The sequence below is a fragment of the Tauraco erythrolophus genome, chromosome 10 (genome assembly GCF_009769465.1).
Source record: "Tauraco erythrolophus isolate bTauEry1 chromosome 10, bTauEry1.pri, whole genome shotgun sequence".
Classification (NCBI taxonomy): domain Eukaryota; kingdom Metazoa; phylum Chordata; class Aves; order Musophagiformes; family Musophagidae; genus Tauraco; species Tauraco erythrolophus.
The window spans coordinates 29,196,154-29,223,981 of NC_141474.1; the positions used below are offsets into that span (position 1 = coordinate 29,196,154).

At 42.3% G+C, this 27,828-nt stretch overlaps 1 protein-coding gene across 1 annotated transcript; it reads left to right on the forward strand.

The window, feature by feature from the left end:
• Nucleotides 1-2,348: 2,348 nt before the first annotated feature.
• On the forward strand, nt 2,349-27,682 carry PODN (podocan). Its single transcript, XM_086617122.1, has 11 exons — nt 2,349-2,433; nt 4,929-5,179; nt 6,887-6,980; nt 8,568-8,632; nt 13,576-13,685; nt 15,956-16,112; nt 18,156-18,271; nt 20,277-20,934; nt 23,600-23,748; nt 25,641-25,842; nt 27,027-27,682. The coding sequence occupies exons 1-10, from the start codon at nt 2,397-2,399 to the stop codon at nt 25,807-25,809; spliced, it is 1,806 nt and encodes a 601-aa protein (XP_086473248.1). The 5' UTR covers nt 2,349-2,396; the 3' UTR covers nt 25,810-25,842; nt 27,027-27,682.
• Nucleotides 27,683-27,828: the final 146 nt, after the last annotated feature.

The following is a 27,828-nucleotide window of genomic DNA, read 5'->3' on the forward strand; positions in this document are numbered from 1 at the left end:
GTTTTTGAACCTGAAAATGTTTCTTCATTGGAGAGGGACTTTTTACAAGGGTATATCGTGATAGGACAAGGGGCAATGGCTTTAAACTGAAAGAGGAGAGATTTCTATTAGATATAAGGGAGAAATTTTTCACGTTGAGAGTAGTGAGGCACTGGAACAGGTTGCCCAGAGAAGTTGTGGCTGCCCCATCCTTGGAAGTGTTCAAGGCCAGGTTGGATGAGGCTTTGAGCAACCTGGTGTAGTGGAGAGTGTCCCTGGCCATGGCAGGGGGGTTGGAACTAGATGATCTTTGAGGTCCGTTCCAACCCTAACCATTCTGTGATTCGGTCTGTAACCGCCACTCACACCCCTCAGTGGGGAACATGCAAAAGTTTGACTGGAAACACTTGCCGCAACTAATTCTATGTTGTGAGTCTTACAGTGGAAGTTCTTTCCTCTGAAAGCACCAGAAAGCTGTAGTGAACAGGAACAGTGGTTGCCTGAGTCCCTATACCATGCTAGGGCGGGCGTAGCCTTTGGCTTAGTGGTGGGACAGAATAGAATGCCTTTAGATAGGTTTGACTGTAGCTCTGGTTTTCCTGGGAGTTTGTGTGGGTTCTGATGATGGAAATACAGCACTGGGCCTGGAGATGAAATATGGTGGGTTCTGGATATGTTGATGTAAGAGGGTAAGATGTGGAGGAAGTGAAAGCTTGGGAAAATCCAGCCTATATAGGTAATTTGTAGCATAGTGTAAGGGTTATCTTTGCACGTGGGATATCTGGTTTCTAGTATTGGCTCTGTCCTGCTGGATAATTCTGAGTTGGCTGTGATGCTTCTGTGCCTCTGTTTCCCCATTAAAGGAGACATAACGCCCCTCTTTTCATAATGTTCTGTAGTACCTCTAGATGGTACTTGACAGCTAGCTAAGCACTGTATTTACACAACAAAAACACATATAAAAATGCACTTTTGGGGAGGGGTGAAGCCTGCTCTCTTCCTCTCTTTTGTGGGCTGCTCTGGCATCAATAGTGAGACAGGTAATCACCCTACTCTTGGTTCTCTCTGTCTGCAGACAGGTAAGATGGGGTGGTCCCCCAACATAAGCACACTTTTTCTCTCTTCCCTGGAAACACCATGTAGATTTTATTGTATGGACTCAGAGTACTGTAATATAGGCAGGGTAGCAGGCAAATGCAGCCTGAATCTCTGAATCACTAAGAAAAAGCAGCCAGCTTTGTTTTGTTTTGGTTTAGTAAAAACACACTTCCCACACTAACTTTTGAAACTTACACGTGGCACAGAGAGGGATCAGTTCCAGTTGATAGGAGCCTGGAAGAAGAGAGGGAGGAAATAACTTAATTGCTTTAGACTTCAGTTCAGCTGGAGCTGAGAGGAAAGAATCAGTGTCCCTTTTTTGGAATTCAGCAAGAAGGTCGTGTTCTTGGTGAGGACAGATCCACTACAGACTTTGTGGAGGTACTGTATGGAGCGCTGCAGGGCATTCTTAAACCAGGTGGCTTTATATTTGAAAAAGTAACTCTGCTGTCAGTGACAAAAAGCTGTGTTGCCTTCTTGGAAGCATTGCTGCACTTAGAGCATACTGTGTTATAGACAGCATGTTCCTCTCTTTTTACCAAGAGGGGAGAAATAAGGATTATAAGGCTTCTGAGGAGCGTATGTATGTGGTGGTGGGGTTGTTTTGATGTTTAGTGCTGTAATATGGGGCTTAGAAGATAAAAAAGAGATTGGGTAGGTGGGGTGTTATATCAAATTTGGAGACTTTGCCTCTAAGACATCTGTAACTTCAGCCTATCTATCCCTGGTCCCTAAAGATCAGTTGATGGGTTGAAAACCAGGGGGAGTTAAAGGGGAGGGAGATGAAATGCAGGAAAACCTTCTGATCTGTCTGTTCCTGGCTAATGCGAACCAGACCCCCAGGGAACGGGAGGACGTTCCCACCTGGAATTCAGATTTTGTGTTGAATGTGTCTAAAACTAAAGGTCTAGTAACAGACAGTGCAGCTCCGGTATCCTGCAATGAAATGCTAAAGCACACGCTGTCTCTGCTTCTCTCCTGTCAATTCCAGCATGCTTTCTTTTGGCATCTCTCATGGATCTTGCAGACTGTGTTGACAAAAAGCAATGGGAGATTGTTTCTTCCCGAAGTCTTTATATTCAGACTATAGCCGCTTCCTTGTTCCTACTCACATTTTCCCATATGGTGACTTTGGAAAATTCCTCTCAGATTTCGTTGGGAAGTGCAGGAAACTCGTTGGTAGAGGGTTGCCTGTTACTCTCTCTAATTCTGCTGCTCACATCTGGAAAGGATCTGGCTTGGAAAGGGGAAACTCGCTTTCAGCTCAGCTCATGTAACTGACATGGCATGAGCTGAGAGAGCCTGTGGGGGCAAGAGAAATGTTCTTCTCCATTCATCTGATTTCTGACAGCAAAGGTGAGTTTTTCAGCACTTGGGTTTTTTTTTAAAGCTGGATTATCAGACAACATCCAGCAGCCTGCCTTTCAGCTGCAGCTTTTACAAAGGATATTCAATGTAAGTAGCAAACTTAGTTAACCTGTTGATATTGAAGGAGAGGATGTTTTTCGATCTGTGTGTGTGTCTGTGAGAATGTCTGTGGAGAATAACAGGTACAGAGATGAGATATTTCGAACATGATTTTGTTGTTTATTGAGGTAACTGTAATCATGGAGAAGCATACAGTAACTCCTGAAACGTCAGTTTACTTCTTGAGACTGTGCCTTTTGTAGCACTTTGCCTCTGGTGCTGTGTGGCAGCAAAGTGCAGAAATCGGAGGTGGTTCTGTCTGGACTCAGATGTAGCCACAGAAACCCTTGAGCTGGTTTTGATGCAATTTCAGTCTTTGGGTGAAAGGACCAGATCGAAAGCCTGCTGACAGCAAGGGAAGAGGACTATTTCTAGTGGGTTTTGAGCTACTCCTTTAGAAAGGTTTCTTAATAGGGCTTTGGATCAGGCCCATGGGAATTAGTTTAAATCGAGTGAGTTACTTCAGGCTTTCTTTGAACTAAAAGAAAATCAAAATCATGCCTGTTTTTACTGCCTGCACTCCAGATGCAAGCAGATGTTTCTGTATCCAAAGTGTCTCCCTGTGGCACCAGAGCAGCATTCACTTCAAAGGCATTGTAGCAGAAGCATGCATACTGATGACAACGGGGTGAGATCGCCTCGGAAATTTTAGTGTGCAATAGATACAATATTTCATATTAATTTTGGAACAGCTTTTCAACTATCTATGTGGAAAAATCAGCATGTCGCAAATTACAAAGCCCAACACCAACCACGAGGTAAATGTGTGCTATGGGAACAGTGTTGGTATGGTTACAGCGGGCTGGTTGTGACCTGCATATAAAAGGAGTGGTTTTTTTAGTTTCTTTTGTAAGCATCTGTAAGAGTAAGCTGATATATAGGAAAATATACTGTTAGAGATCTGATATATCATACCTTCTGAGATTATTTTCTGAGATTTTCTCTGAAATTTCTGAGATTAGGTCACCAAATACTAAGGATTTGCTAATCCACTGTTGGCATACTCAAATGGCCAATTTTGATCTCAGTATTAGTATCTAGCTGTCATGTAAGGAACACCATCCGATCTCTGGAATGTTTTATAAAGGAGATTAATGCCATTATATTCAGCTTTTACAGATATGGAAGCAGTGGAATAATGGAGCAGGGGGAAGAGGGATCAAGCAAACAGTGCTTAATGCTTAAACTCACCCACCAGGTTGGTAGCAAAGATCAGGACCAGAGCAAAACTATCCGTGTCTTAGGATGATCTGTCCTGTAGTGCCACCTTCTCCTATTTATTTGAGTGTAAGTCAGTGTTTAAAGAAATTACTTATGATTTTCATTACTGTGACTGAGAGCAGGACCTCTCCAATGCTTCCCAAGCACCCAAAGCCTGTGAGAGCCCCAGGGAGTTTTGGCTGGTGCAAAGCCGCAAAGTCCTGTGGATGTAAACAGAAATGTGCCAGTTCTGACAGCTGCCAGTCTGGCTCTGGGAGGCTCTTGTTTCCAACGCAAAGAAGGAACCTGGGCTGGCAGAGGTGAACAGAGTACTTATTTCGTATTAAAGTCAAGAATCCATTGTGCTTTTTCACCTTAAAAGATCAGCCTAAGTAAGAATTTCTCATCACTGTTGAACACTTCTGCAAAGAATAGCTGAAAGGAAAAAAGACAAGCCATTACCAGCTCTTACTGAAATTATTATGTATGAAATCGGAGAAGGGCAACAAACGAGACAGGGGGCTGGATTACGGCCAGCTGGTCGGTCCAGTAGATATTCAACTTCTTGAATTCTCTTAACCTGCTGCCAGAAAAAGCTGAACATTAGCCAGGCCTGTAAGGTTCCGATCCGCCCTGTCCAAAATCAATAATAGGAAGCCTGTTTTGTTTTCGGTAGCATGAGATTTTGTTGTTGTTCGATGCACGTGAAGCAGCCTCTCTGAGAGGCATCCTGACAGCACGAGTCACTTTTCCAGCATACCTTGTTTACTTTAACGAGAAGAGTTTCCTCCCTATGCAAAGCTGCGAGGAACAGAATGACCAACAGTTGGTTAGAAATAACATGGCAGAACCGCCTCTATAACCCTCCGGGATCATCTGGCGTTTCTGTGAAAAAAGCAGGAACCCGAGGAGTCAGGACGGTGTGGGGGGATGCTGCCAGGCCGGCTGCAGCCGGGGCTGGCAGCCCGCGGCCGGGCAGCGCTGGTCCATCTCACCCCGGGCCCCAAACGGCCTCGGGAGCACGTGAAAGCACCCGGGAAAAGCGGGAACGCGGTGCGGCGGCGGGGCTGGCGCCTCCGGCTCCCGCGGCCCCGGGGCGGGAGGCGCGGGGGGCTCAGCCGGGCGCTGCCGCTGCCGCGCTCTCCCGCCGGGGCCTGACCCCGCGCCGTGCTCTCGCCTTCCAGGGGCGATGCCCGCCGGCCGCCGGGCGCTGCCGGCGCTGGCGCTGCTGGCGCTGTGCTGCGCCGCCGCCCGCCCGCCGCCGCCCGCCGGCAACGACTTCCCCGAGCGGCGGCGGCCGCCCGGCCCCGGCTCCGCCCCCGCCTGCCCGCGGGACTGCGGCTGCACCCAGGAGGGCGTCGTGGACTGCGGCGGCATCGACCTGAAGGAGTTCCCGCTGCTGCTGCCGGAGCTGACCAACCACCTCTCCCTGCAGGTAAGGGAGCCGAGCCCCGGCGCCGACCGCCCGGCTCCCGCACGCGTCCCCGGCCGCCGCCGGGCTCTCCTCGGGCCGCGCGGGACCGTCTCCCTGTCTTCGCCTGAGCCCGGCTCCTTCCCGCTCCTTCGGCGGCTCCTCAGCTTCGCCTTGGAGGCAGGAGGTGCAGCAGGCCCAGCGCTTGTGGTTGTCCGCATCGGTTCTCTTCCCCACAGATCCAGGGAGGAAAAAAGATAGGAAATTTTCCTCCTCGTGCTCCAAGAGAAGCATTTTAGTCCAAACTAATAATTACTGTTTCTGGTGTAGGCCTTTCATTTTGAGGTGTTCAAAGAGCACGTGCTAAATTACTTCATTAAGGAGAAGTTTTGTGGCAGCACTACATGTTGGCTGGAGTGTTGTACCCATGATGTACCACTTCAGTCACAGACTCACCCCCTGTCCCCCGGAGTCCTGCCTCCCTGCAGCACGTGGGCTCAGCAAGGAGGAGGGGTACGTGGCCGGAGCGGTCCGCCATGCCGCGCGGCATTGCCCGTGACATCCCCGCAGCTGGTGCCTGCGGCTGGGAGTCTCTGGGGTCATTCGATCTGGGAAACTAATGCCATGCCTGTGTGACCGTGGCGGGTGGTTATGCTGCAGAGACATCGTGTCTTGTCAGGGCAAGGGCGTGTAAGGATATGAGATTCAAACTTCAGGTGGAAGCAGCAGGCCGCCTTAGCAGGCCCATGCTCTGCTGTTAGTTAATTGATCCCTATAACCAGAATTTGGGCAGGCATCCTTTCCCTTCCTGTGCTCTGACAGGGGAGGACATGGGCAGGGCTGGAGCATGGCAGCCCCATGGCCCTTCCTCCTCTGAGCGGTGGCTGTGGTTCCAGGCTTCTCCTTGATGCTTCTTTGGCTCTTAAGCAACTGCTCTTTGTTTATTGCTCCCAATTTGCCAATTCTGTTCAATGGGTAAATTGCAGATTTTGTTCAGCGCTTTTTATCCAAGCGCAGCATATAAAGAAAAAACTGTAATGTAAGCTGGCACTTTCCTTAGCAGGTCTGTCCCAGGCGTGTGCTAGCCATGGCTCCTGCCTCTACTGCCAAAAGCAAAGAAGCTTTTCGGAGCGGTAGCTGTCACTTTCTGTGTGTTGGCCTGGCTTCCAGCACAGTGGGTCCTTGACTGGTCCCCTAGAAGCTAAAACACTGGAATCACTCATTAGTGGTCTAAACGTTAGTCAGCGTGTTAATGAGAATCTGATGGCAGTCACCCCTGACAGTCAAACCAGAGAAAGTGAGCCCAGTTTGACTCTCCCTGCCCATGACAAGTTGTTTTTAAAACAACATACATAACTGAAGTAATACGTTTGGAAATCCACAGTGCCAACCTTGTAGCGAATTCTTTGCTGCATCTACGAGGTTTGGCTGTGGTAGATGGATTGGAGGACTTGCCAGGCATAATCATGCTCTTTGTGTGCGACCAGTGCATAAGTCGGATATTTCTGGAGATGAGCACAAGCTACAGAACTTGGTTCAGGCCATCACATGCTGCTGGGTTAGGATGTCTCGGTTTTGAGATCTGAGTTTGGCTTATTACGGAGAGAAGTCTGTTGACAATGATTTGACGTGGTGGGTTCATTTCCATGTTTTATTGGAGTTCACAGTCTGAGTTTATTTGGATCCATCTTGGATTACTTTGCTGATGATTAATACTCTCCATTTTCTTAGAATAACCAGATAGAAGAAATCTTTCCAGAAGAGCTTGCTCGTCTCTACAGACTGGAAACTCTCAATTTGCAAAACAACAGGCTAACTTCCAAAGGTAAGCCAGCAAACCGTGAAGCAGACAGACCCTGTGCCTCCAGAGCACCAGCTTATGCAGTGAGGCCAGTGACAGCTGATACGGAAAGCCACAGAGTGATGGACTGACTTGGTTGGAGTGGTTAACTATATGCCTCATTCCTTTGGCTATCACACAGATCGTGGAGGCATTTTATCATCTGAAACATAATACTCAGTGTGTAAGAATGCAGCCTTACTGAACCAGTGGAGGAGACCTGGCAGCAGCACTGTGTACTGTGGCGTGAGATCTTCTCATCCAGGAAACTCCCTCCGGTCCCACAGGCACATCAATGCAATGCACTTAAGAACCAGAAATGTCTACATGCTGTATGATTCCCTTCTGACTGACCTTGTTTCTTAAGCCACTTTTTTAGTTCAGTCTAGTCAGTCAGTTAGTGCAGTTTAGTCCAGTTCAGTCCTTGTCAAATTTAATATAAACACTAAGTACTACAAATAAGGCAACTTCTGCCATTCTTCTAAAACCATTTTGATTTTCGTAGGCAGATTTTTCTTACTAAGTCATATGCTTATGAGAGAAACTTGACAAGGAGTGAGTGGGGAAAGCAAAAGAAACACAGGAATCGGAGTAAATAGTAAGACAGGAGGATATGCAATACAAAAGATTTAATTGTTGTTAACTTTTGTGTCACCCAGTTCCTCTGAATGCTGTTGATATCCTTACTCCGATGGTGGAAAACAGCCTGTATTATGCGTGGGACCCAAAACATAGCACTCTTACGTAGCACGGGGAAGGCTGTGCTTAACAGATCCAGACTTTGACATTATTACCTTTGGGGCTTGATGCTTCTTTCACAAGCTTCAGTGCAGCCCTGAGTTTCCAATATGTTTAGACGTGGGAAATAGCTTCACCTTTGACTTAGGATTATCTGAGTGCCAGGTGGAAATGTTATGTGCAGCCTTTCCATTGTGACAGCAATTGTGTTTGTGTGATCAGCTGAATGTGGAGTGATTCAGATGAAAATGAATAATTATTGGGGGAGGGTAAGTTCTGAGTTGGGTCAGCTCTCTGAGCTGGTTACTGCGTGGGTATCTGGATTGTGGGGGAGCAGAACAAGGGAAGGGTTATGGCATGTAGATACTGGTGTTATTTTGGCAACATCATGGTCATAGATCAGATTGATCTGATCATTGAACAACCTCATTATGTCCTTCCAAGAAAAATGATTTGCAAGTTCATGAGCAAATGACAAAAGAAACTTCTCGGATAGCGTGGTTGCTGTGAGCACCGATAATCAGCTGTACAGCAAGTCTAGACAGCTCTGTACCTGACCCTTGCCACTGGGGCTGGCTTCAAGCTTTGCATGCTTAGGATTTTTAATGGTCTTCCATTGCTCTTAACAGTCTGTGGGTTGGGTTTTTTTAAAAATAATTAAAAAAAAACAACAAAGACAACAATAGGTCAGAGTCACATTGTTTCAGTGGCAACTAAAAATATTTAAATCTCACATTAGAGATGCTATCTGAGAGAGAAAGCTACCCACTGATGTTTTCACTCATAGAGGCAATAAGATGCAAATGTCACTGATCAGTTATTCCTGCTTTTAAGGGTTGCCAGAGGAAGCATTTGAACATCTGGAGAACCTGAATTACCTGTACCTGGCAAACAATAAGGTAAGAGGCTCACAAGGATTTCAGAGTTCTTTGCTAATTGGGTTCTGAAAGTTAAACAAGCAAGTCTTTAGTTCTTTTAAAAATGTATATCCTACATAAGTAAAATGGTGCTAAAGTGATACTTTAGTGCAGGTTCATCTAAGGTCAAGACAATCAGTTAGCATGCAGTCCTGGTTTTGGCTGGCACAGAGTTAGTTCTGTTTAGCAGCTAGAAGAGCTCTGTGTTTTGGATTTAGTTTGAGATTCACTATGAGAAGAAAGCTGACAGCGCACTGATGTTTATAGTTGGTCCTGAGACATCCAGGACTTTTCAGCTTGCCGTGTTTTTGCCAGTGTACAGTAGCACAACAGGCTGAGGGATAGCGTAGCCAGGACAAAAGATCCACAACTCCCCTTACGATTTGAGCTTAGGTTTAGGATTGAGGGCTAAATTGGCCAATGAAGGATTCCATGTCGTCTAATGTCATGCCCGGTATATGGATGAGGGTTGAGTGGAAAGAAGGGCTTTTGCTCTACCAGTAACTCTCTTGGGAGGGGTCTCTCTCAGACTCTCCAAGTGCTGTCTCTTGCTCATTCACTTTTTGGGATTGTGGTGTCAGGACTTACCTGTGATGGGACAGGCGTTGGTCACCAGGTAGTGAGCGATTACTCTGTGCATCACTTGTTTGTATAGATTATTATCATTACACACATATATATTCATATATAATTATTATTCAGTTGTTTTTAACTCATGAGTCTCCTTCCCTTTTCCCCTTTAATTCTCTTCCCCACTCCCCAGAGGTGGGGGACGGTGAGCAGGTGGCTGTGTGGCATTTAGTAGCCAGCAGGGCTAAATCACGACATATGCTAAAAAATTAGAGGGTACACATGCTGGTCTATTTTGAACACTTACTTGTGTAACTGGTGAAAGGTTTCCCTCGTGTGTGTAGGGAGATACAGAGAGCTCCTGTGTTTATAAATTACCAGTCTTCAGTAGGCTTTGGGTCAGCTGCACACAGAGTTGATAGCTGCCTGTGTGCAAATAAGCTGTGGGGTAATGATGTGAAATGCTGCAAATCTCATCAGATGAGGCTGGTTGAAAAATTTGTGAACAAACACATCCTAATACCTGTGTTTGAGCCGTCAACATCTGTAAAAAGCTATCCAGTTTTCTCTGACTCCTGTTCGTGTTAGGTTTGATCTGGGGGCATACCCACATAGAGTGAAAATAAGCAAGTAATGAATTGATTCTTTTAGCTGCAGTGGTAGGAGCTGAATTTCTTTTTTAATGGAGAAGATTCTAGGTGCTTTCCTATTAATGACCCAAGCTGGATGCCATGACAGAAGCACGTCTTTTTTGCCAAGGCTAGGAAATGGAATAGCTTCTCACATACCCTTGTATCTGTGTGGTTCCTGATACGGCTTTCTTTTTCCCCAGGGATTGTCCACAAATATTTGCTACAGATGGAACTGGAGTGCCACAGAAAAATATAAGTTTAAACATCAGGCAGAGCTTCTTTTGTTTAAAAAAAACCTGCCCTTCCCTCCCTCCCTCCCCCGCTCCCTCCCCCCCTCCCCCATATATATTTATATGCATGTCTGTAAATATATTTTATTATCCTCTTAAAACCTGTGACCTTTTGATGTTTTGTTTATATACATGTGGCCACATCCAGGTTTTGGTCAGGCCAAGACATATCCAGAATCACTCCATAGATTTCTGTATGGAGTGATGGAGAATAGAACCCATTCCTTAGTACAGTAACATTGTGTTCTTTTCTCTTTTTCAAGCACCATTTCCATATAACAATCTTGGCAGTTAATAACTCTATAAAAAGGAACAAGCCAGACTGTGAGTAATATTCCAGAACTTTGCACTCCAATTTTCCCTGTGTGACAAAACAAAGTGGTTGGTTTTTCTGGCTTTACTGCAGAGAGAAAAAAGATCCCAAAAGAAAATGCAAACATCAGCGAATGTCAGGACTGGTTACAGTGAGAAGTTGTGGACCCACAAAAATAACACATTTCTTTATAAATCACAAGCCAGGACAAACCAGATTGGCTTCAAACTGCATCCACTCTGCAGCAGGAAACACTGCGGATCAAGTAACTGTGATGTCTGGAGGAGGGCAGGGATTTGCTGGTAGTTTGCTCCGTGTTTTATGGATTATCTTAATGCTGTTTTATCTTCAATTGTGATCCCATCAGATGTGGCTAAATTGTCTTTCGTTAAACTAGCATAGCTGGTCGGAGAAAAGAAATATCGTAATAGACTAAAAGCCTTCTGTGGCTTATGAGCAACAAGTACTTCTAGTGAAGAACAGATCCTATAGTTTCCTTTTCAGTTTCTCACTGCACTCTCACAATATGTATCTATCACATAGTATCCCCAGGAAGCCTTGTTAATAACAGAAATCTCTTCCACCAAACTGTAGGCCAGGTTCTGAGCCATCATTACTATTTACTATAAGCTGGCGATTTTGGTGTCAGGTCTTAACATTTCCCAGTGTTCCCAAAGTGATATGGGATTCACCTGGATCCAGTACTTCTGTTTGCGTCAAAGCTTGTTGTAAGCAAGAAAACTTGTTCCAAAATTGGTAATAACTTTTGTAAAATCCTTCAGAGTTCACTGGTAAATTTGTTGGTTAACGGTGGAGAAACACTATCTGCCTTGTAGAAGGGAAGACCCAGCAATAAAGCTGCAAGAAAATTGCAGCTGGAGGAATGCAGATTGCTACTTATTAGGCAGTATACTAGACAGAGCTACTCAGCCAACTTCATTTTTGCTAACAGTTGCAACCATCCAGTATTAATTCTTCAAGCAGTCGACCGGTGGAGATCAGTTAGTCTCATGACTAGGTGCTGAAATGCCAAAGCAAAGTCCTGAGCAAGTGAAAATTCTTTTCGGATGGAACTTCTCTTTCTCTTTCCCCTTTCTTGTGGTTCTGATGGCTTTCGTTTCACATGTCTGAGCCATGCCCTTTGTTTTGTATAAAAGTTATGACCTAATAGACCGTGTTTCAGGAGAAAAGCTTTAATGTGCCACCGTGTATGAAAGTGATTTAAGTCTATTTCCTGTGTCTGAATTCTCAATATTGTGTTACAGTAGAGACTTACTTCTTTCTGAGGCACTGTCAGACCTTCCTAATCAGAGATGAATGACTTTATCCCCTTCCCTGAAATCATATCTCCCAGGTCAGGAGGTGAGAGATTACTGGCAAAGCCAAGCGCAGTATTGTGGCAACTGTAGGAATATGTAAAACGTTCTTTTCTGCTGCTTACGTACCGATAATGGAAATGCTGATAGGAGTCTGATCTGTGGGAAAGATCCTTTTTGTGTTTGTGACTGCTAAACATGTAAGACAGCTTAAGGATGGAGGTTTTGGCGCAGTTGAAAAGGAAAAACATCTTTGAAAAAATAGAACTGTGTTGTGAGTCCAGTAAATTGCAGGTTCATGGATATAGTCCCTCAGTGCACACTTGACAAACTAGTAGAGGGACATCTAGGCACCCTTTAGGTAAATACACAGTTTAAGGCTTGGGTTAGGCAGTTCTCCAATAAAGTATCTGTTCTCTAACACATCGTTAATCTTTGAAGTATTTTTGGTTTTACATTATTATTAATAACTGATTGCAGTTTTATTGTAATAAACATTTGAAAAATATGTTTTCTTATCATGTGAGTCTTGCTGTATCTAGCTGCTTGTAAGGACTAGGTCCTCTTTCACACAACAGTGCTGTGAGGAAGAAACCTAGAGATTCAAAGAATTTCAAGCCAGAAGGCAGATCTCTTCCATTGCCCAGAGCTTCCCTTCCTGATCTCAAAGCTGTAGATGACAAAAACTTCAGTATCTCCCTAGAGAAGATGTTCTCTCCAGAGCCTTTCAGAGCGTATATAAAATACTGTAAGAGTGATCTCATTAGTACTATAGTTAACATCTGTAACCACTGTGCTTGCACCTGCCTACTGCAATTCAGTAGTCGTCTGCTTATGTGCTCAAGGATCCTATCTACTACAGCACTGTGTTAAGAATTTGTCTCCCGGGGGCTTAATCTTGATGCATAAATTTTCTGAGTTTACGCAGTCCAGAAAACTGCCCTGCAGCCTGTCTTGTAACCTGTGTTCTTGGTTTCTAGATTAATGACTTGGCTATTAACAGCCACTCAGTGAACCCAGCTATTCTGTTATCTGGATGCTATGTAAAACTGAGCTTTTTCCATCATTAGTTTTCACTCCAGCAATTTTTGTTCAGATGCAGGCATTCCTAGCATTATTTTTTAAAATCGCTAATAAAAATAACAATAGACCAAGAGCAAACACATGAAATCCTGTACTTCTTGTCGACTATAAAGTTTTGCAGACAGGCTCTTTCTGTATTTCATTTCTGATACATCACTTGTTCAATGAACAAATTTCACTGTACAAAGCAGGTTTTTGCTTTGAAATCCCATTTGATATTCCATCATTTGGCTCGAAAGCATCCGTGTCCTTTGGGAACCCAAATCCTCTGTTGAAAAGATCACCGTAAATGAATGCAATATTGAGCAGACATATGAAGTGACACTTCCCCCCTGCCTCAGTATACCTTCATATGGGAGTAAGTAGTAAGCCACTGTGAGGTGGGTCGGATTTTTTTTGGCAAAGACTAAGGAATTAGCAACAATAATAAGCAACATGTTTGCTTTCTGAATAACAGTTTCTTGGTTTCTTCCACCAAAAAGAGACAGGACTCTTCCAACCAAAACAAACATTCACATATCTTGGAGCAAAAGTCTGTCTCCTTCCTGGTGAGATTAGTGAGTGAGGACAATTTGTTTTTGTTCGTGCAATCTGTGTTCAGTTTCATTTATTTTTGCCTGTTTAGAGAAAATAAATTTGCAAGTGCTTTGTTGCTGGTCTAATACTTGGTTAAAATGTTTGTTGCATTTAATTGGAATTTCCCTGTGTATTTCTTTTACAGCTAACAGTGGCGCCGAAATTCCTACCAAATACCTTGATCAGTGCAGATTTTGCAGCCAATTATCTCACTAAGATATATGGGCTCACATTTGGACAGAAACCAAACTTGAGGTAAGGGATCAGGAAGTAAAGCAATAACAGGGTTCCGCCACTGCTCGGATGCAGTTGGTGAGTGATAAAAGACTATCTGGCTAAACCATGTTATTGCCTGCTTAGGTTTTTTGGAAAGAAGTTGGCTGTTTGTTATTCTCAGCATGAAAGATCAAATAATCTCTCAGACAAATGCATTCCAAGGGCTTTTTCTAGGTGCCAGACACTTTTGCATAGATAAAAACTAAATTGTCTCCATTTTATTTGTGTACCAGTTGAGTTGAAAGGAACAGCTTTGGTTTCTCAAAATGGAGATTAACTGTTTAGAGATCCCTAGTTTTATTACAGTCCATTCATTAAAAGAATTAGAATCAAGTTGAGAGTACTGTACTCAATGCAGCTGAGTATAACTCAACTATATTAAAGCAGAGCGCTTTAGCACCTTCAGAAGTGGTTCATACCCTCAGGTCTGGTTTCAAAGGTCTCTGCTGGTTTCAGGTTGTGATTTTCTCAGCTGGATCCAGCACAGCACACTGGCCCATCTTGAATTCAGATGCCTGAAGACCACCTCCTGTGAGATACGGTCTTTTGCAAAGGCATTTTGAGTAATCTGTACGAACCCTGCAGCATCTAAATCCTGCAAAAACATGTCAGGCTCTGTTGGTAGGAATTTACACATCCAAGTTCAGGAGCAGCTACTGATAGCTCACCTAGTTGAGCTCCTAGAGCTGTCTTGTGATAACTGAAGAACTCTGTTTTCACTGAATTTGTTGAGAGCTGAAGCTACTCTGTACTTACTAGGCCTTTACTCTCATAGGCACTTGGTAGCTGAAAAGGCTGAATCAGCCACTGATTTCTGGCAATAACTCATCATGAAAGAAGCTAGATTTATACGTGTCCTTCCTTAATCCAAGTTGCAGAAGCTGTTGTGTTTTAATTTCATATTAAATTTTTTGCACTTTTATGAAGTGATTTTCACACTCTCCTATACCGACACTAATTTTAATCAGAATAGTAACTCATTGATTTCCAAGATTGCTGATAGAAAATCCTGACAGAGTTGTTTCAGTTGGTTTATTTGCCCCTAGCAGAGTTCATGGTCTCAGACTGATTATTTGGAAAGCAAGGTTTTCAGAAAGGCAAATATTTGTGAGTTGAAAGTACAGCTGACCATGCAGGGTGAACAGTATTTTCAGTGTGACTCTGAACTCCCTGGAGTGTGTGATCACATGATTGTGTTTCCATGCTGAGCCTTTCCTTCCTTCCAGAAAGATGTTGCCAAGTTCTCTGTGACCGATAGAGAATCCGAGAACAAGTTTAAAAAGCACACTTTAACACTGTGCTCTTCTGCAGTTTTAACCCATTGCTACAATTTTAGCTGCCTGCTGCACGTTGGGGTAAACACAGGCAAGGAAGGGGTAATTGAAGTCAGTAAAATCTTATAATTTCTTTTGTTAAAAAGAAGTCAAATGAATTAATTTAGCAGTTAAGCCAATGAAAAGCAGGAATAACTTCATGGGGTTCAGTTGTTTTATACAGAATTAACACTTATGTAAGAAAGAATTAATCCATTTTTAAAAACACGATTGGAGAAACTCTTCTGTGAATATTAAATGTTGAAAGTAAGAAAGGCAAAGGGAAAATAAAAAACCCTCTTTCTCCTAATTCCAGAGGTTCATTAGAAAACAAAATTCTTCCAGATTGAGTAAATCTGCTCTGTCTTTGTGTTAGTACTTCATGTCTTTCTGAGTTCTAGGACTAGCAGAGAAACTCTTTCCTAGGGTATTTCCAGCCTTCATGGAAGCAGAAAGAATGGAAGGGTGAGAGATGGCCCTTCCTTAAGACATCTACAGGTTGATTTTTGCAAGCCGAAGATGCCTAGGTTTGATTCCAAATAGAAGTTAAAATTGGAGGCATATCCGTTAATCAGATGTGAGTTCTAACCCTGTCGAGTGAGGCCACCACACCGACATTCTCTGTTTCAAAGCACTGCACAATCCCACACGTGGGCTCAGTTTCTTGGTCAGAAGACAAGGCTACTTGTGAAATTTGTACTTAAACACGGGCTTGGTTTTTGAATAGACCTAAATTTCAGGGAGTATTAGGATGAACCATTTGGTTTTGCATGGTTATCCCTTGCTAAACTAAAGGGCACATTTTAAAAACAAATCTAATTATCTCAAGGAAAGAAGAAAAGATTGAAATATAGTTTTTAAACAACTTTCTCTTGGTAAACAAAAACCCCAAATCTCACTATCTGTTTAACTTTGTCTTTTTTCTTCTTCCAACAGATCTGTGTATCTTCATAACAACAAACTTTCGGATGCTGGATTACCTGATAATATGTTCAATGGCTCTGATAATGTGGAGATACTCATCATGTCCAGCAATTTCTTGAAGTATGTTCCAAAGAATCTTCCTCCAGCACTGTATAAATTACACTTGAAGGTAACAACAACAAAGTTTTGTATTCCTTTATGATTGTAACCAAGTACTGTGTTTGTACAGGATTCAAACTAAACAGCCAAGCCATTTCAGTGTACTTGGAAATATTCCCAGGCCCATTGTAAGTCTCGTCTGCTATATCCTCAACAGTAGCTGTCTCCCATGTCCTTACTTTTTTGTTCATAATTAGCAGTGTGTTTTTGCAAAACACCAAAATGCTCGCAGGGGAACAAAACTGCTTTTCTGTGTTTTCAGGGGAATCTATTGCAAGTGCCTGTGTGCTACCTTTGTGGGTCTCTTCCCTGCATATAATGATATTAATATATATTAGCGCAAGAATGTAGATCCTTCTCCATGGCCATCCAGTGATTGGTCTCCCAGTTAAGTTTGGCACTGACAATGCTGTTTTTCCTGACAGCTGCTTATCCATTATGTACTGGCTTTGCTCACTGACTCGTTGCACATAGACTACTGTTTCCTAGCATCACCAATTTTTGTTTGCTACTGAACTGGCAATTCAGACAACACAGAAAGTTTGGATCAGTGATTCTTTACTGCTACAACTTCTCCAGCAATAGTGCAATAGCAGAAGCTGTGGTATTAACTACTCTCCAGCACTTTTAATTCCATGTCATCTGATTTTGATAAAAACACTTCATCATGTCCGTGCTAGAGATCTCAGCCTTGTTAGCAATGGGAGAGCTGCAGCAGTGGGGAGTCCTGGTTCCGTTTGCTCCTAGTGTTGACAGCTCCTTGGACGTGCATAGACTGGAGTCTGTTATCAGCCTCTGGACTTAGGCAGTTCTGTGTTGCCTCCCAGCTTTCTTTTCCCTTGAAGGTTTCACTGCTAATTCCCATTAAAGTTTTTTAGAAAACAGGCTTCTCCAAGCTTGTTTGCCTTTACTTCTCTCGAGCTTGAAAAGAAGTAAAGGCAAACAATCTGATCCTTTAAATTGCTGGAATTTCTCTGCAAAGTGTGAAGTTACTATCGCCATTTATTGTTATCTCCCAAAGGAGTCTCAGACTTTGAGGACTACACTTTGAACTCATATCCTTCCCTGCTGTCACCAGTTGTGTTAAGGGCAGAGGAGAGAAAGAAATGAGCATTGGGACTAGACAATCTTTAAGGTTCCCTCCAACCCAAACTGTTCAATGATTTTGTTTTCAAGTGCACTGCCTGTCAGTAGTAACATTTACCTTGATACTTTGACTGGGAAAAAAACAGGACGATGAGAAATGAGAGACAGCCAATAGTGGACCAAAAGGTGTACTTTAGATGTGACAGATCTTTTTTTTTGTTTCCACTATGCATTGAGACACTCAGCCAAATCTGTCTGTGGTGGTATCCACTTCATATTGGTTGGCCTGAAAGTAGTCCAGTCTGTCCATCACATTATTGTGTATACATGGATTGTAGGAAGTTTAAAAAATTCAGTGTCAGTGTTTCATATATCCTTTTATAATTCCTAGTGTTTTATGTATCCTTTTATAATTCCTCTACAGTTCCTGTGTGGAATTTCTAAGTAGAATTTAGTTTTCTATTATGTTTGTGTCTTCCTGCTGGCTACTCCAAAGCCACAAGGGCAATAGGAGTAATTATTCTGGAATCTACATTACAGGAACTGTACCTTTTGAAATGCCCTTAATGCTGGAAGGATGGCTGGTTCCCAGCTTCCAGCCTAATTCTTCTTCATGGCGAAATCTGTCTCACCAAATCCAGACATTCTGAGCAAACTCCAGAGGCAGTTGTCAAGATTACATTACACGTTTGCACATAGGTGGATGGACTACAAGTACAAAATAAAACTGTCTCGGGGGCGGGTGGCAAATTCTAACTCCTTAGCCCAAGGATTCCATGGGGAGTTAATAAAAATAGGTTGTAATATTTCCAATTTGTGTTTATTTCTTAAGCAGAATTATAATGCCCCTGAAATATCATATGTCTAGCCTGTTTGAAATTTAATTGCCTGTGTTATTTAAGCAGAACCTGAATGTCCTGTGTTGTTTCATGCCAAATAATGTGCTTTGTGCTTCTGCTGACTCCAGAACAACAAGCTAGAGAAGATTCCCAAAGGAGCCTTCAGCGAACTTACAGGTCTGCGGGAGCTGTATTTGCAGAATAACTACTTGACTAATGAAGGAATGGACAACGAAACTTTCTGGTGAGTCTGAGATCTGTAGTTTGTACCTCTGTGTCTGCCTACATCCTCTGATACAGTAGTACCTCTACTGAAAAGAGTACATCTTAAAAAGTACATTTCTTAAAAGCTGCATGACAGTATGCATTTCTCTGTGAAGTCTGTATGAAAAGTCTTAGATTTAGATGCTGCCATTCAAGGGCAAAGGTCTGGGTGAGTGGTTTGAATTCACACTGCAGAATACTTTTATGCAAAAGATGCAACACTGACATCAAATTGCATCACTCCCTGATTGCCACAGATCCAATCGCACCAGGTACTAAGTGCCTTCTGGGAAAATGCCATCTTCAGCCCAGAACCATGTTGAAAGCTGGTTTCTATTCTTCCAAACCAGTCAAAAGTGAGGTTACTTGGGACTTTCAAGGACAGTTTACTGGATGTTAAGGCCAGACCTTGATCTTCACTTAAGCCACTTCTGTGTTTTCAGTGAAGGTGGCTTGAAAACAGGCACAGATAAGCAGTTGTGAATTCATCTGGCAGAGCTGTACCCCAGTGCAGATGGATTGCTAGAGCAGGAGGGGATGCAGTGGTGCTGCTCAATAGCCAGATGGCTGCAAAAGCTTTGCTACAAACTGGTGCAACAGAAATAGCCTTTGGCTGTCCTAAATTTAGCCTGGGACTTAGCACTTCAAAAAGTTAACTTTTGTGTCTCTGCTAGCACTAAGCGCTGCCCTTGTTCCACCCGAAAATCCAGATCATGTAATCTGTCCTGCCGATAACTTAATTCCGTAAAGTTTTCTGCTCTCCAGACTTGAGAATGTATCAAACTGTGCTTTCCTTTTCCACATGGCACTCCCAGAAACCTCGCTTAGTAATTTGCCATAGCTGTGTTGTGTCCACCTCCAGGTCATGTTGGGCATATAATTTCTGTTAAGATTTTGATGAATGGAGTACAGTGGCTATAGCGAAGGCATCGGTCACCGTCAGCAGAGGGGGTGGATGTTGTTCCTTGCTCTCACAACGCTGTCTCACAGCACAACATAGTGCTATCGAGATGTACCCAAGCTGGGAAAGCAGTACCGCTTGCCGCAATTAAGTGCTTTACCCAGGGAGTATATTTGCTCATTCATAGCATGCTTGGATAGCTGTGAATAGCAGCATAGTAACCAATAAGTAATGTCTGTAATGCATTAGTTTTCACATTTCCTGAAAACTTTCTAGTCATCTGCAGTGGGTTATGTAGTGCCATGCAGATTAAAAGTCTCATTTGAACTGAGAAACTGAGTTGAAATACCAGGGAATAGAGGGCTCCTCAGTCCTGGCATGTAATACCATTGATCCACATCCAGTTGGTATAAGTGACTGGTCTGAGGATTTATTTTAGCTTCAATTGAGTCCATGGAATCCAGATTCAGTAGCTTACACAAAGCAGCTCTAGCCCTGACTCACTTCCATAATGCTGGAGGGTCAGGAGAAGTTCACTACCTTAGCCTAGGACACTGAATTAGCATTTCTGCTTTTCATAAGAGTAATATTTCATCATCTAAAAAGCAGGCCTGCGTTTCAGTATATGCTTTCAGAGAGACAGAAGTTACTCATGCTTAGGCTACACTTCTGTGAAACCGAGAGCTAAATTCTGTGTTCTAGTGGTGCTCCCGTGGCATCTTTATCGTGGTATTTGTTCACTAAACTGCTGGTATGTTGCTATCTGTGGTGTCAAGCGAGAGAACAGTAGACTGCAAAACTGATCTCAGGTCTCAGCCCGGTGGCAGTTTGGATGTCTGGACTCTAGCAGGTTCTCTTGCTGGTGTGGCCAGGGAGCAATGGCAGCACCTGCCCCTAATCCCTAATGGCAGAATGGGAGCTCCTTGTTTTGCTATCCACATCAGTCATGTCATGAGACAGAAAAGGGCAGTAACGGGAGAAAGCTGGGGAGAAAGGCTCTAAAGCAAAAATCATAGGGGAAGGTGGTTATCGTTTCACTTTGCAGAATCTAAATGGAGAGTGTTTTGTTTCCTGCTTTCCCAAGGAAATTGTCTAGTCTTGAATATCTGGATTTGTCCAGCAATAACCTCTCACAAATCCCGAGTGGTTTACCTCGAAACATCGTCCTCCTCCACCTGGAGAAGAATGCAATTAAGGTCATTGGCAGAGATGTCTTGACCCAAATTAAGAACTTGGAGTACCTTCTGCTCCACAATAACAAACTAAAAGCCCGAGGTATTCATCCATTAGCCTTCCAGGGCTTAAAGAAGCTGCACACTGTCCACCTGTACAACAACATGCTGGAAAGGATTCCCAGTGGGCTGCCCCGGCGAGTGAAAACACTTATGATCCTTCATAACCAGATCTCTGAGATTAACAGGAATGACTTTGCTACCACTTACTTCCTTGAAGAGCTGAACCTGAGCTACAACAAGCTCAAAAGTCCCCAGATCCATCGTGAGGCCTTCCGGAAACTGAGGCAACTAAAGTCCTTGGATCTTTCTGGAAACAATCTTCACACAGTGCCATTTGGCTTTCCAAAGAACTTGCAGATTCTGAAGCTGAAGGAGAATGAGATAAGCATCATCCCAAAAGGGACTTTGTCTGGGATGACAAAGCTGCGGGAACTGTATTTGAGCAACAATAAACTGAAAGTAAATTCCATTTATTCAAGAGCATGGAGAGAACTCAGCAGTCTCCAGGTAGAAACATCACCTCCTCTAATTGTGTTAGTATTGCTGATGTCCTCGTTTGTCTGCCTAAGCCAATTTTGTGTAGCATCAGTACTTGGTGTGCTTGGTCCTCGTGCTTTGGGCTTGTATTGTAAGTGCTACACCTTCTGTTTCTAGAGTGGAAATGATGTGCTGTTGTGCCAGAAGTGGGTACCTCCCACTGCTGATCAAGGTGGTGTCCACCATGTAGTGCTAATTCTGGGAAATTAGAAAGTTTCTGGAAAAAAGAAACAAACTTCTTTGTTTCTGAACCCTAACAATGTCTTACATTTTCAGATAAACATTAGTAAATGTTGTCATTAAAACTGAAATTATGCTTTTCAAATAGCTTGTCTCCCAAAAGACTTAAAATCGACTCTGAAGAGAGACAGCAGGAGGAAGGAATGCATAAACAAAAACACTCTTAATTCTCAAAGCCCCCACATCAGCTTATAGTCAGACAGGCCAAGCTGTAGGATTTAGCAGCTCAGCTGGCTAAGGCACCTGGATAGCAGCTAGGAGGTCTGGATTCAATCAGCAGTCTTCTCATTTGCTTAATTGTTGGAGAAAGTTAAACACAAACCATAAGGCAGGCAGGAACAATCACATTTGTGCAGCGCAAAATGACCTTTCAAAATTATTACACTGGCTGAAGGATTTGTCTGCATTTCCTTTTAGGCAACGGCCAGTTTCCTGCAGTAAAAAGTATTACCTGTGTCATATGGCAACCATCTATGGTGCATATGGTTAGGTCACTGTACAGGCAAAGTTTATACATCTCAGAGCTAATCAGGGATAAGGAACACGGAGCAGAGCATATGTCACACTGGCCACCAGTGTGTTTTCAGACAATCTAAATGTTTTATCTATGTGAACATTTCCCTTTCTATTGTTTCTGGGAATAAACAATATCTTGTTTTTTAGTTAACGTGAATCAGCAATGCAGTAACAGCATCTGTAGAGCTGTTGGCTTACATCAGCTGCAGATTTGGTCCATGGCTTTGGTAGCATGTTTTGGATTTGTTTGGTGCCTCACTGATATGCATACGTGTGTTTGTGCATGTGCAAATATACCTAAGATGAAAAGTAGTCTGGAAGGAAGATGTTGAGAATTACAGATGCTGGAATTGTTTCAGTGCAGCAGCTTAATAAAATGTGGGCACTGGCACCTGGGTTGATTTTTTTTTTCAAGCAAAAATGTGTCATGAAACCCATTAAGCAGCTTTAGTTGTTGGTTGGTATGATAAGCTTTCCTTCTGGAAAGGCCTGATTGATAGCTACTTCGTGTTACTTGGATTCTACTGTCACTGCCTTGTAGTCAACCTCAAGCCAGAGTAACGTGTTGCTGAATCAAGCACTGGCCCTTCGGTTGCGCCTACCCCACAGCAAACCCTGGTCATACTAATAGCACATAAAATTCTGTTAGACTAACCGTGCATTTTTGGCTGTTGCTTTTTTCTGGAACAGCATTACTATTTGTTAGTTATTTCCCTGATAGTGTAGGATCTTCTTTATAATTAAGGGCTTAACTGTGCAATGGGTTCATGAGTTGGTGCACAAATGACCATCACGTAAGATCCTGATTGTGCATTTACTTAGCATACACCTCAGTCCGCACTGTTTCCGTGGAAATCACCGAAGGTGATCTGCAATTGCAAAGCTAGACATTCACATATTTTTTTGCAAGACTGGGATTATGTGGAGAATAAAACCACTGAAATCATGACAATCGTTTGCAGAAGTGTAGCTTTGAATAATGTGTAACTAGTGTGTCAGCTTGGGGATAAGAAAATGCTACAATGCAGGATAAAAAAACACTTCTATTGATCCATTTTCTTGCATAAAATTCATCTGAGAAATGATTGTAGCCTTTAGTCCTGATTTCTTCATACATTCTCCATGTTAGAATATTTCCAGGTGTTTTTATGTATAACTCTAAATAGTCCCTGATCTTAGCTAGTGAAGTGTTTGCAGTAGCAGCTTCCAAGGAATTCTCATGCATATCTGAAACCCAGTCTGCTTTTAATTCCCTTGAAGCTGGCATGGACTAAAGCCTGGGGACAGAGAAAGAAATGTTGGGTCTCCTAAACAGAACAGCGTGATGTCTCAGGTGAAATCATGATGCTAAATAGTCGTGTAAGAGAGCGGAATTGTCATGGCCACACTTACCTTAATGCAGATTAAATTAGTTTATCCTGTAATAAATATCACTTCAGTTTTTCCACCACAAACTCAAACTGAACCTTTCTGCATGGCTGACAATTTACAATGTCCACTGTACACACAGTGTTTGTCATTCTTCTGACCTCACCAGAAGGGAGAGCTTCTGAAGCAGACTCACCAAAGTACCATTTGAATAATAAAGCCCATTTCCAGATAATTTTCAAACACAACAAATCCTGCATAAGCTTTGCATAAGCATCTCACTTCTGCACTGTTACCATACCAAGTTTTATATACGTGCATATCTATCTGTCTATCTTTATAGACTTATGTGTATGTATGTGTATGTATATAAAAAACTTCCAAAGGAGGGGGGTGTGTGTATAGAGCCATCCTTTGAAATTTTATTTGTTGTTCAACTTAAATCTATTTTTGGAGTGCTACTGTTTAAATTCAATTATCTTTTTGATCACTTGTTGTCTCTTCCTTGTAGTCACTAGACATGGCTGGCAACCAGCTGACTTCCATCCCATCAGGCCTGCCCGAATCTCTAGAATATCTGTATCTTCAGAACAACAAGATCACAACAGTTTCAGAGAATGCTTTTGAATCCACACCCAAAATAAAAGGGATTTACCTCAGGTAAGGTCAAGTTTTCACTTCAACACACAAGAGTTTTTGTTCTTCATCGACTTTATAATTGCATACTTTTTGGAAAGTATTTAAAATCTTAACTTTCCAAATAAACAACACTGTCTTGTAGGAATGTATAATGAAACTGTATTTATCTGCTGAGAAAAGACATGGATACACATAATAAGCTCTTTCTGTTCATAGAGTTTGTCCTTTCTGTGCTTATGAGAACAGATTAGACTTGTTAGAAGTTCTGGTAAATTAAGCTTTAACATTATGTCGTATTCCAATATTCAGCTGTAGGCTAAAAGTTTACAGTCCGCTTGTAGGACTGCAGTTTCGCCTGTGTCTGTTAGCCCTGGATTTTGACGAAATACCCCTCTAGTGAGGCCTGTATGATAAATCTTGGAGTTGTGCACATTCTCTTGATAGTTTTGTCAGGAACAGATGACAAGTTACAACTGTGACAGTTATGTAACTAAGTTTAAAGCTTTTCTGGTTTGTTTTCCCTACTCTGTTAGTTGGATAAGGACTTTGTTTTCACAGGTGACAGATACTGACCTTTTTTACATGCAGTGTAAACTCACAGTAATGTAGCTGATTTAAGCAGGGATTTATAACACAAGAAGTGAAGCAAGAATCTGGCTCAGTAATGTATTCAATTTTAATCTGATGGAACATATTGAGAATATTGCTTAGAAGTAATTTATGAACCCCTACAGAAAATTTGAGTAAGCTAATCCCATGGATGTGTTCAAAAAGCCTAGGCTGCCTGCTGCACAAGACTAAATATGGCCTTATTTTGTCTATATGCAACTAAACTGTTCTGTAGTTCTGAATAGTTCTGAATCATACCTTTTTGGCTGAATGATTCCATACCAAGCAAATAAAATTACAAAGTCTGGTGTAAATTAGAGCAGTCTGTCTATTCAGCTGCTCACATTTATGAGATTTTAGTGAATGCTTGGATGCAAACCAGAAACCACATGCCACATTCTATATTTCTATATAAAGGGAAAAAAGGAATTTGCAAAACTGTTTTGCTAACATATTTAGGAGGCAATTCCACCCAAGCGAAGTTGTATTTCTTAATGGGAGGCTATTAATCACTGCAATGCTGTGAAACAATAATATACAGCTGGAATACTAGACTGAATATGATTTTAAGCATGTTCGAGAGTAACAGACCAAGTAGTATACATGAGAGGTTCTTAAACTGCAGATTAGTTTATTTATATTCCTGCAAACCCAAATAACAGATGAAACATTGCATGTTGCTTTGTTTCTACAGGGATATTTTGTACCAGTATTTTGAGTTTTGTGGGAGAGAATTAAACTATCAAGGGATGACACAGAATCTTATGAAAAAGCAAGTTACGCTTTGAAATGTGGGCTATGGAGCAGATGCCTTTCCTCTCTGGGAGGGAGAAAGCAGAATACTGAGAGAAAGAATTTGTGGGGGAGGAATTCCAATATTGTGATTTTTTTTTTTTTTTTCCTTGCTGAATACAGTTATAGAAGGGGGAAGAGGGACTGAGGCAAAGGAAAGTAGGAGTTTTTTGAGAGCTTGGTCAGTGAACTTGACATTGGTGGGAGATACTTAATTTTTTCCGGTCTTTTCCTGCAAGGTCCTTTGTGATGATACAGAGTGCTGTCACCAAACTTTGTCCAGTCGCTCCATTTGCCTGCTTTCTAATCAGCACCTGCTTTCCCTTCCTTTTTCCATCCAGAGGAGCCAGTACTCCTAGAGTCCTGTTGTGGGTCAGGGTGAAGTTAGAGTAACGTAGGTCAGTGTAAGTTAGAGTAACTCTCCAGAATGGTTTCCTCCTCGTCTCCTCATTTTTGTGTTGGATATAAAAATGAGTTTATTTCAACCAGAAGGCCTTTTTGTTTGTTTAAAGGTTTAATAAGATTGCAGTTGGAGCACTGAAGGAAAGTACCTTCCAAAACCTAAAGCACCTACAGGTGCTGGACATTGAAGGGAACCTTGAATTCAGCAACAGTTCAAAGAATAAAGACGACTCAGAAGAGGAAATGGAAGATGAGGAAGAGGAAGAAGAACTGAGATAAAATGTGAACTCACACAAGCACATCATGTGGGAGGTAAAAACTGTACTTTAGTTAAAACAAGGACCCAGTTCTCAGACTCTTGTGTAAATAATTCCAATTTAAAAGTATCATTGAAACATAACAAGTGGGTGTCTGAGCCCTGGACTAAAAGACTTTTACTGAAACATGACTGGGAATTGCAGAATCAAAAAGGGTTGAAAATAACATAGTTTTGTAAAATGAAACGGTATATATCTGTGTTTTATCAGATAGCAGTGGACTATTCATAGTGGCTTCTGCTTATAGCCGCAGCATACACAACAGGTAATATGAAGGTCATTATTTACTAGTTCTGATAACAAAAAATGAAAAGGTATTTCACGGTATTTTTAAGCAACTAGTTCAAAAGGAAAACAAAGAACAAGAATTTGGCATATTTCTTACGGAAAGAGTATCTACTTCGGGTCACCTTTGGAGGTGATATGCAGGACTGGATTGATGCCTGGTCCAGGATAGCCAGTTCCCACAACAGCCTGTGCATTTGCTACTGATAAGTCTTGGTGAGGGTTCAGTGCTCACTTCACCCAGGTTCACTGAAAGGCCTCTGGCCAGTTACAGGTTGTGATTGCTGCTGACTTTGATTCCGGACCGGTAACCGTGAAATTAAGATCTCTGTATTCCATAAACTACCTGGCCAGCTACTCAGTCTCTCTAGTTGAACCTCTTTTCTTTTCAGCTGCAGAAGAAAAGATGAAAGGAGAATGATGTTTGAAGAACGTGCGTTTTCCCATAAGAAGAATAGGGATCTGCTTTATGCCCCTCGTAGGCAGTTTATGTTCAAAGATTATGAGGTTCAAGACACTACTCTCTACTTTTGGAGATCTAAACTCTACGACTTGAAAAAAAATGTTTAGTTTTGTCCCTAATCAACATTTTGTCATGGAGAATGACACAAAGAAGTGCCAGGAGTAGTGCTAATACACTGAAAAGATGATGGGGCTTGAAAAGGAAAGTCACTTGGAAAGTCAAACATTAGACCTCCTGGCTGGGCTATATGAAAACTTTGTGAGAGAAGAAATAATTTATACCTACAGATTTTGAGTAGATATAACTTCCGAATCAACACATCTCTGATTTGGTTTGGGGCACGTGCAGCATGTCAGCAGGTGCTAAGTTTGGCATATTCTGAACTCTGTATTCCATTATGTAATTGATTCTGTTTTTCTGATGTTTTGCAGGAAAGCATATGGAAAATTACATATATGCCTATGTGTATATATCTATATAGATATACAGAGAACACTTAGCAAAACGTGCAATGAATTACGCAGAAACTGTCATGGCACTGGGCCAGGCTCATGGAAGACAACGTGTTACAGTGCGTTATTCAGGGAGAGACCCTGAATGCCTTTCCAAAGCTTCCAAATCATCTTATACAAGACCCAGGATCATAAGGGATTGCTCTGGAACTCACAAAAGCTGGCTTTTGTTTCTTCTGTTTCTCTTCCTTCACTGTTTCCATCTGTAATAACAATATGGGACTGTTCTGAACACATGCCTTCAAATGCTGTTTTTGTCGCTGCATTTTAAGTGAACCATGTATATGCCTCTTTTCTTTTCCTGCACCCCAAAGAAGCTGGTTTTGATCAGGAAAGATGGATATTTGCAGTCGTTTCATGTGTGGAGCAGTATATGAGGCATTTTGGTCATCAAGCAGCAGTAATAATTCTGGATGCAACTATTCCTCTGTTCTAAAAATGTGTATATTTGGATGAGAAAAACAAAGTAAGGCTGGATCCCATAATATTTTATCTCTACTGCCAAAGCCTGCAGTATATGCCTGTTTTAGAAAGGTTTTAAGATAAAAGAATTGTTCTTGTGAATATATATATATATAAAAAATCTGTACGTCTGCCTTCCAGTGCTTTGGTAAAGTTTCTGTCTTGCTGTTGTTTGCCCATGTGGCAGTTGTGTGAATGTCTCCGAAGGTATGTCTGGGAGATTGAATAACAGTTTGCCATTTAATACATGTGGTAGAAT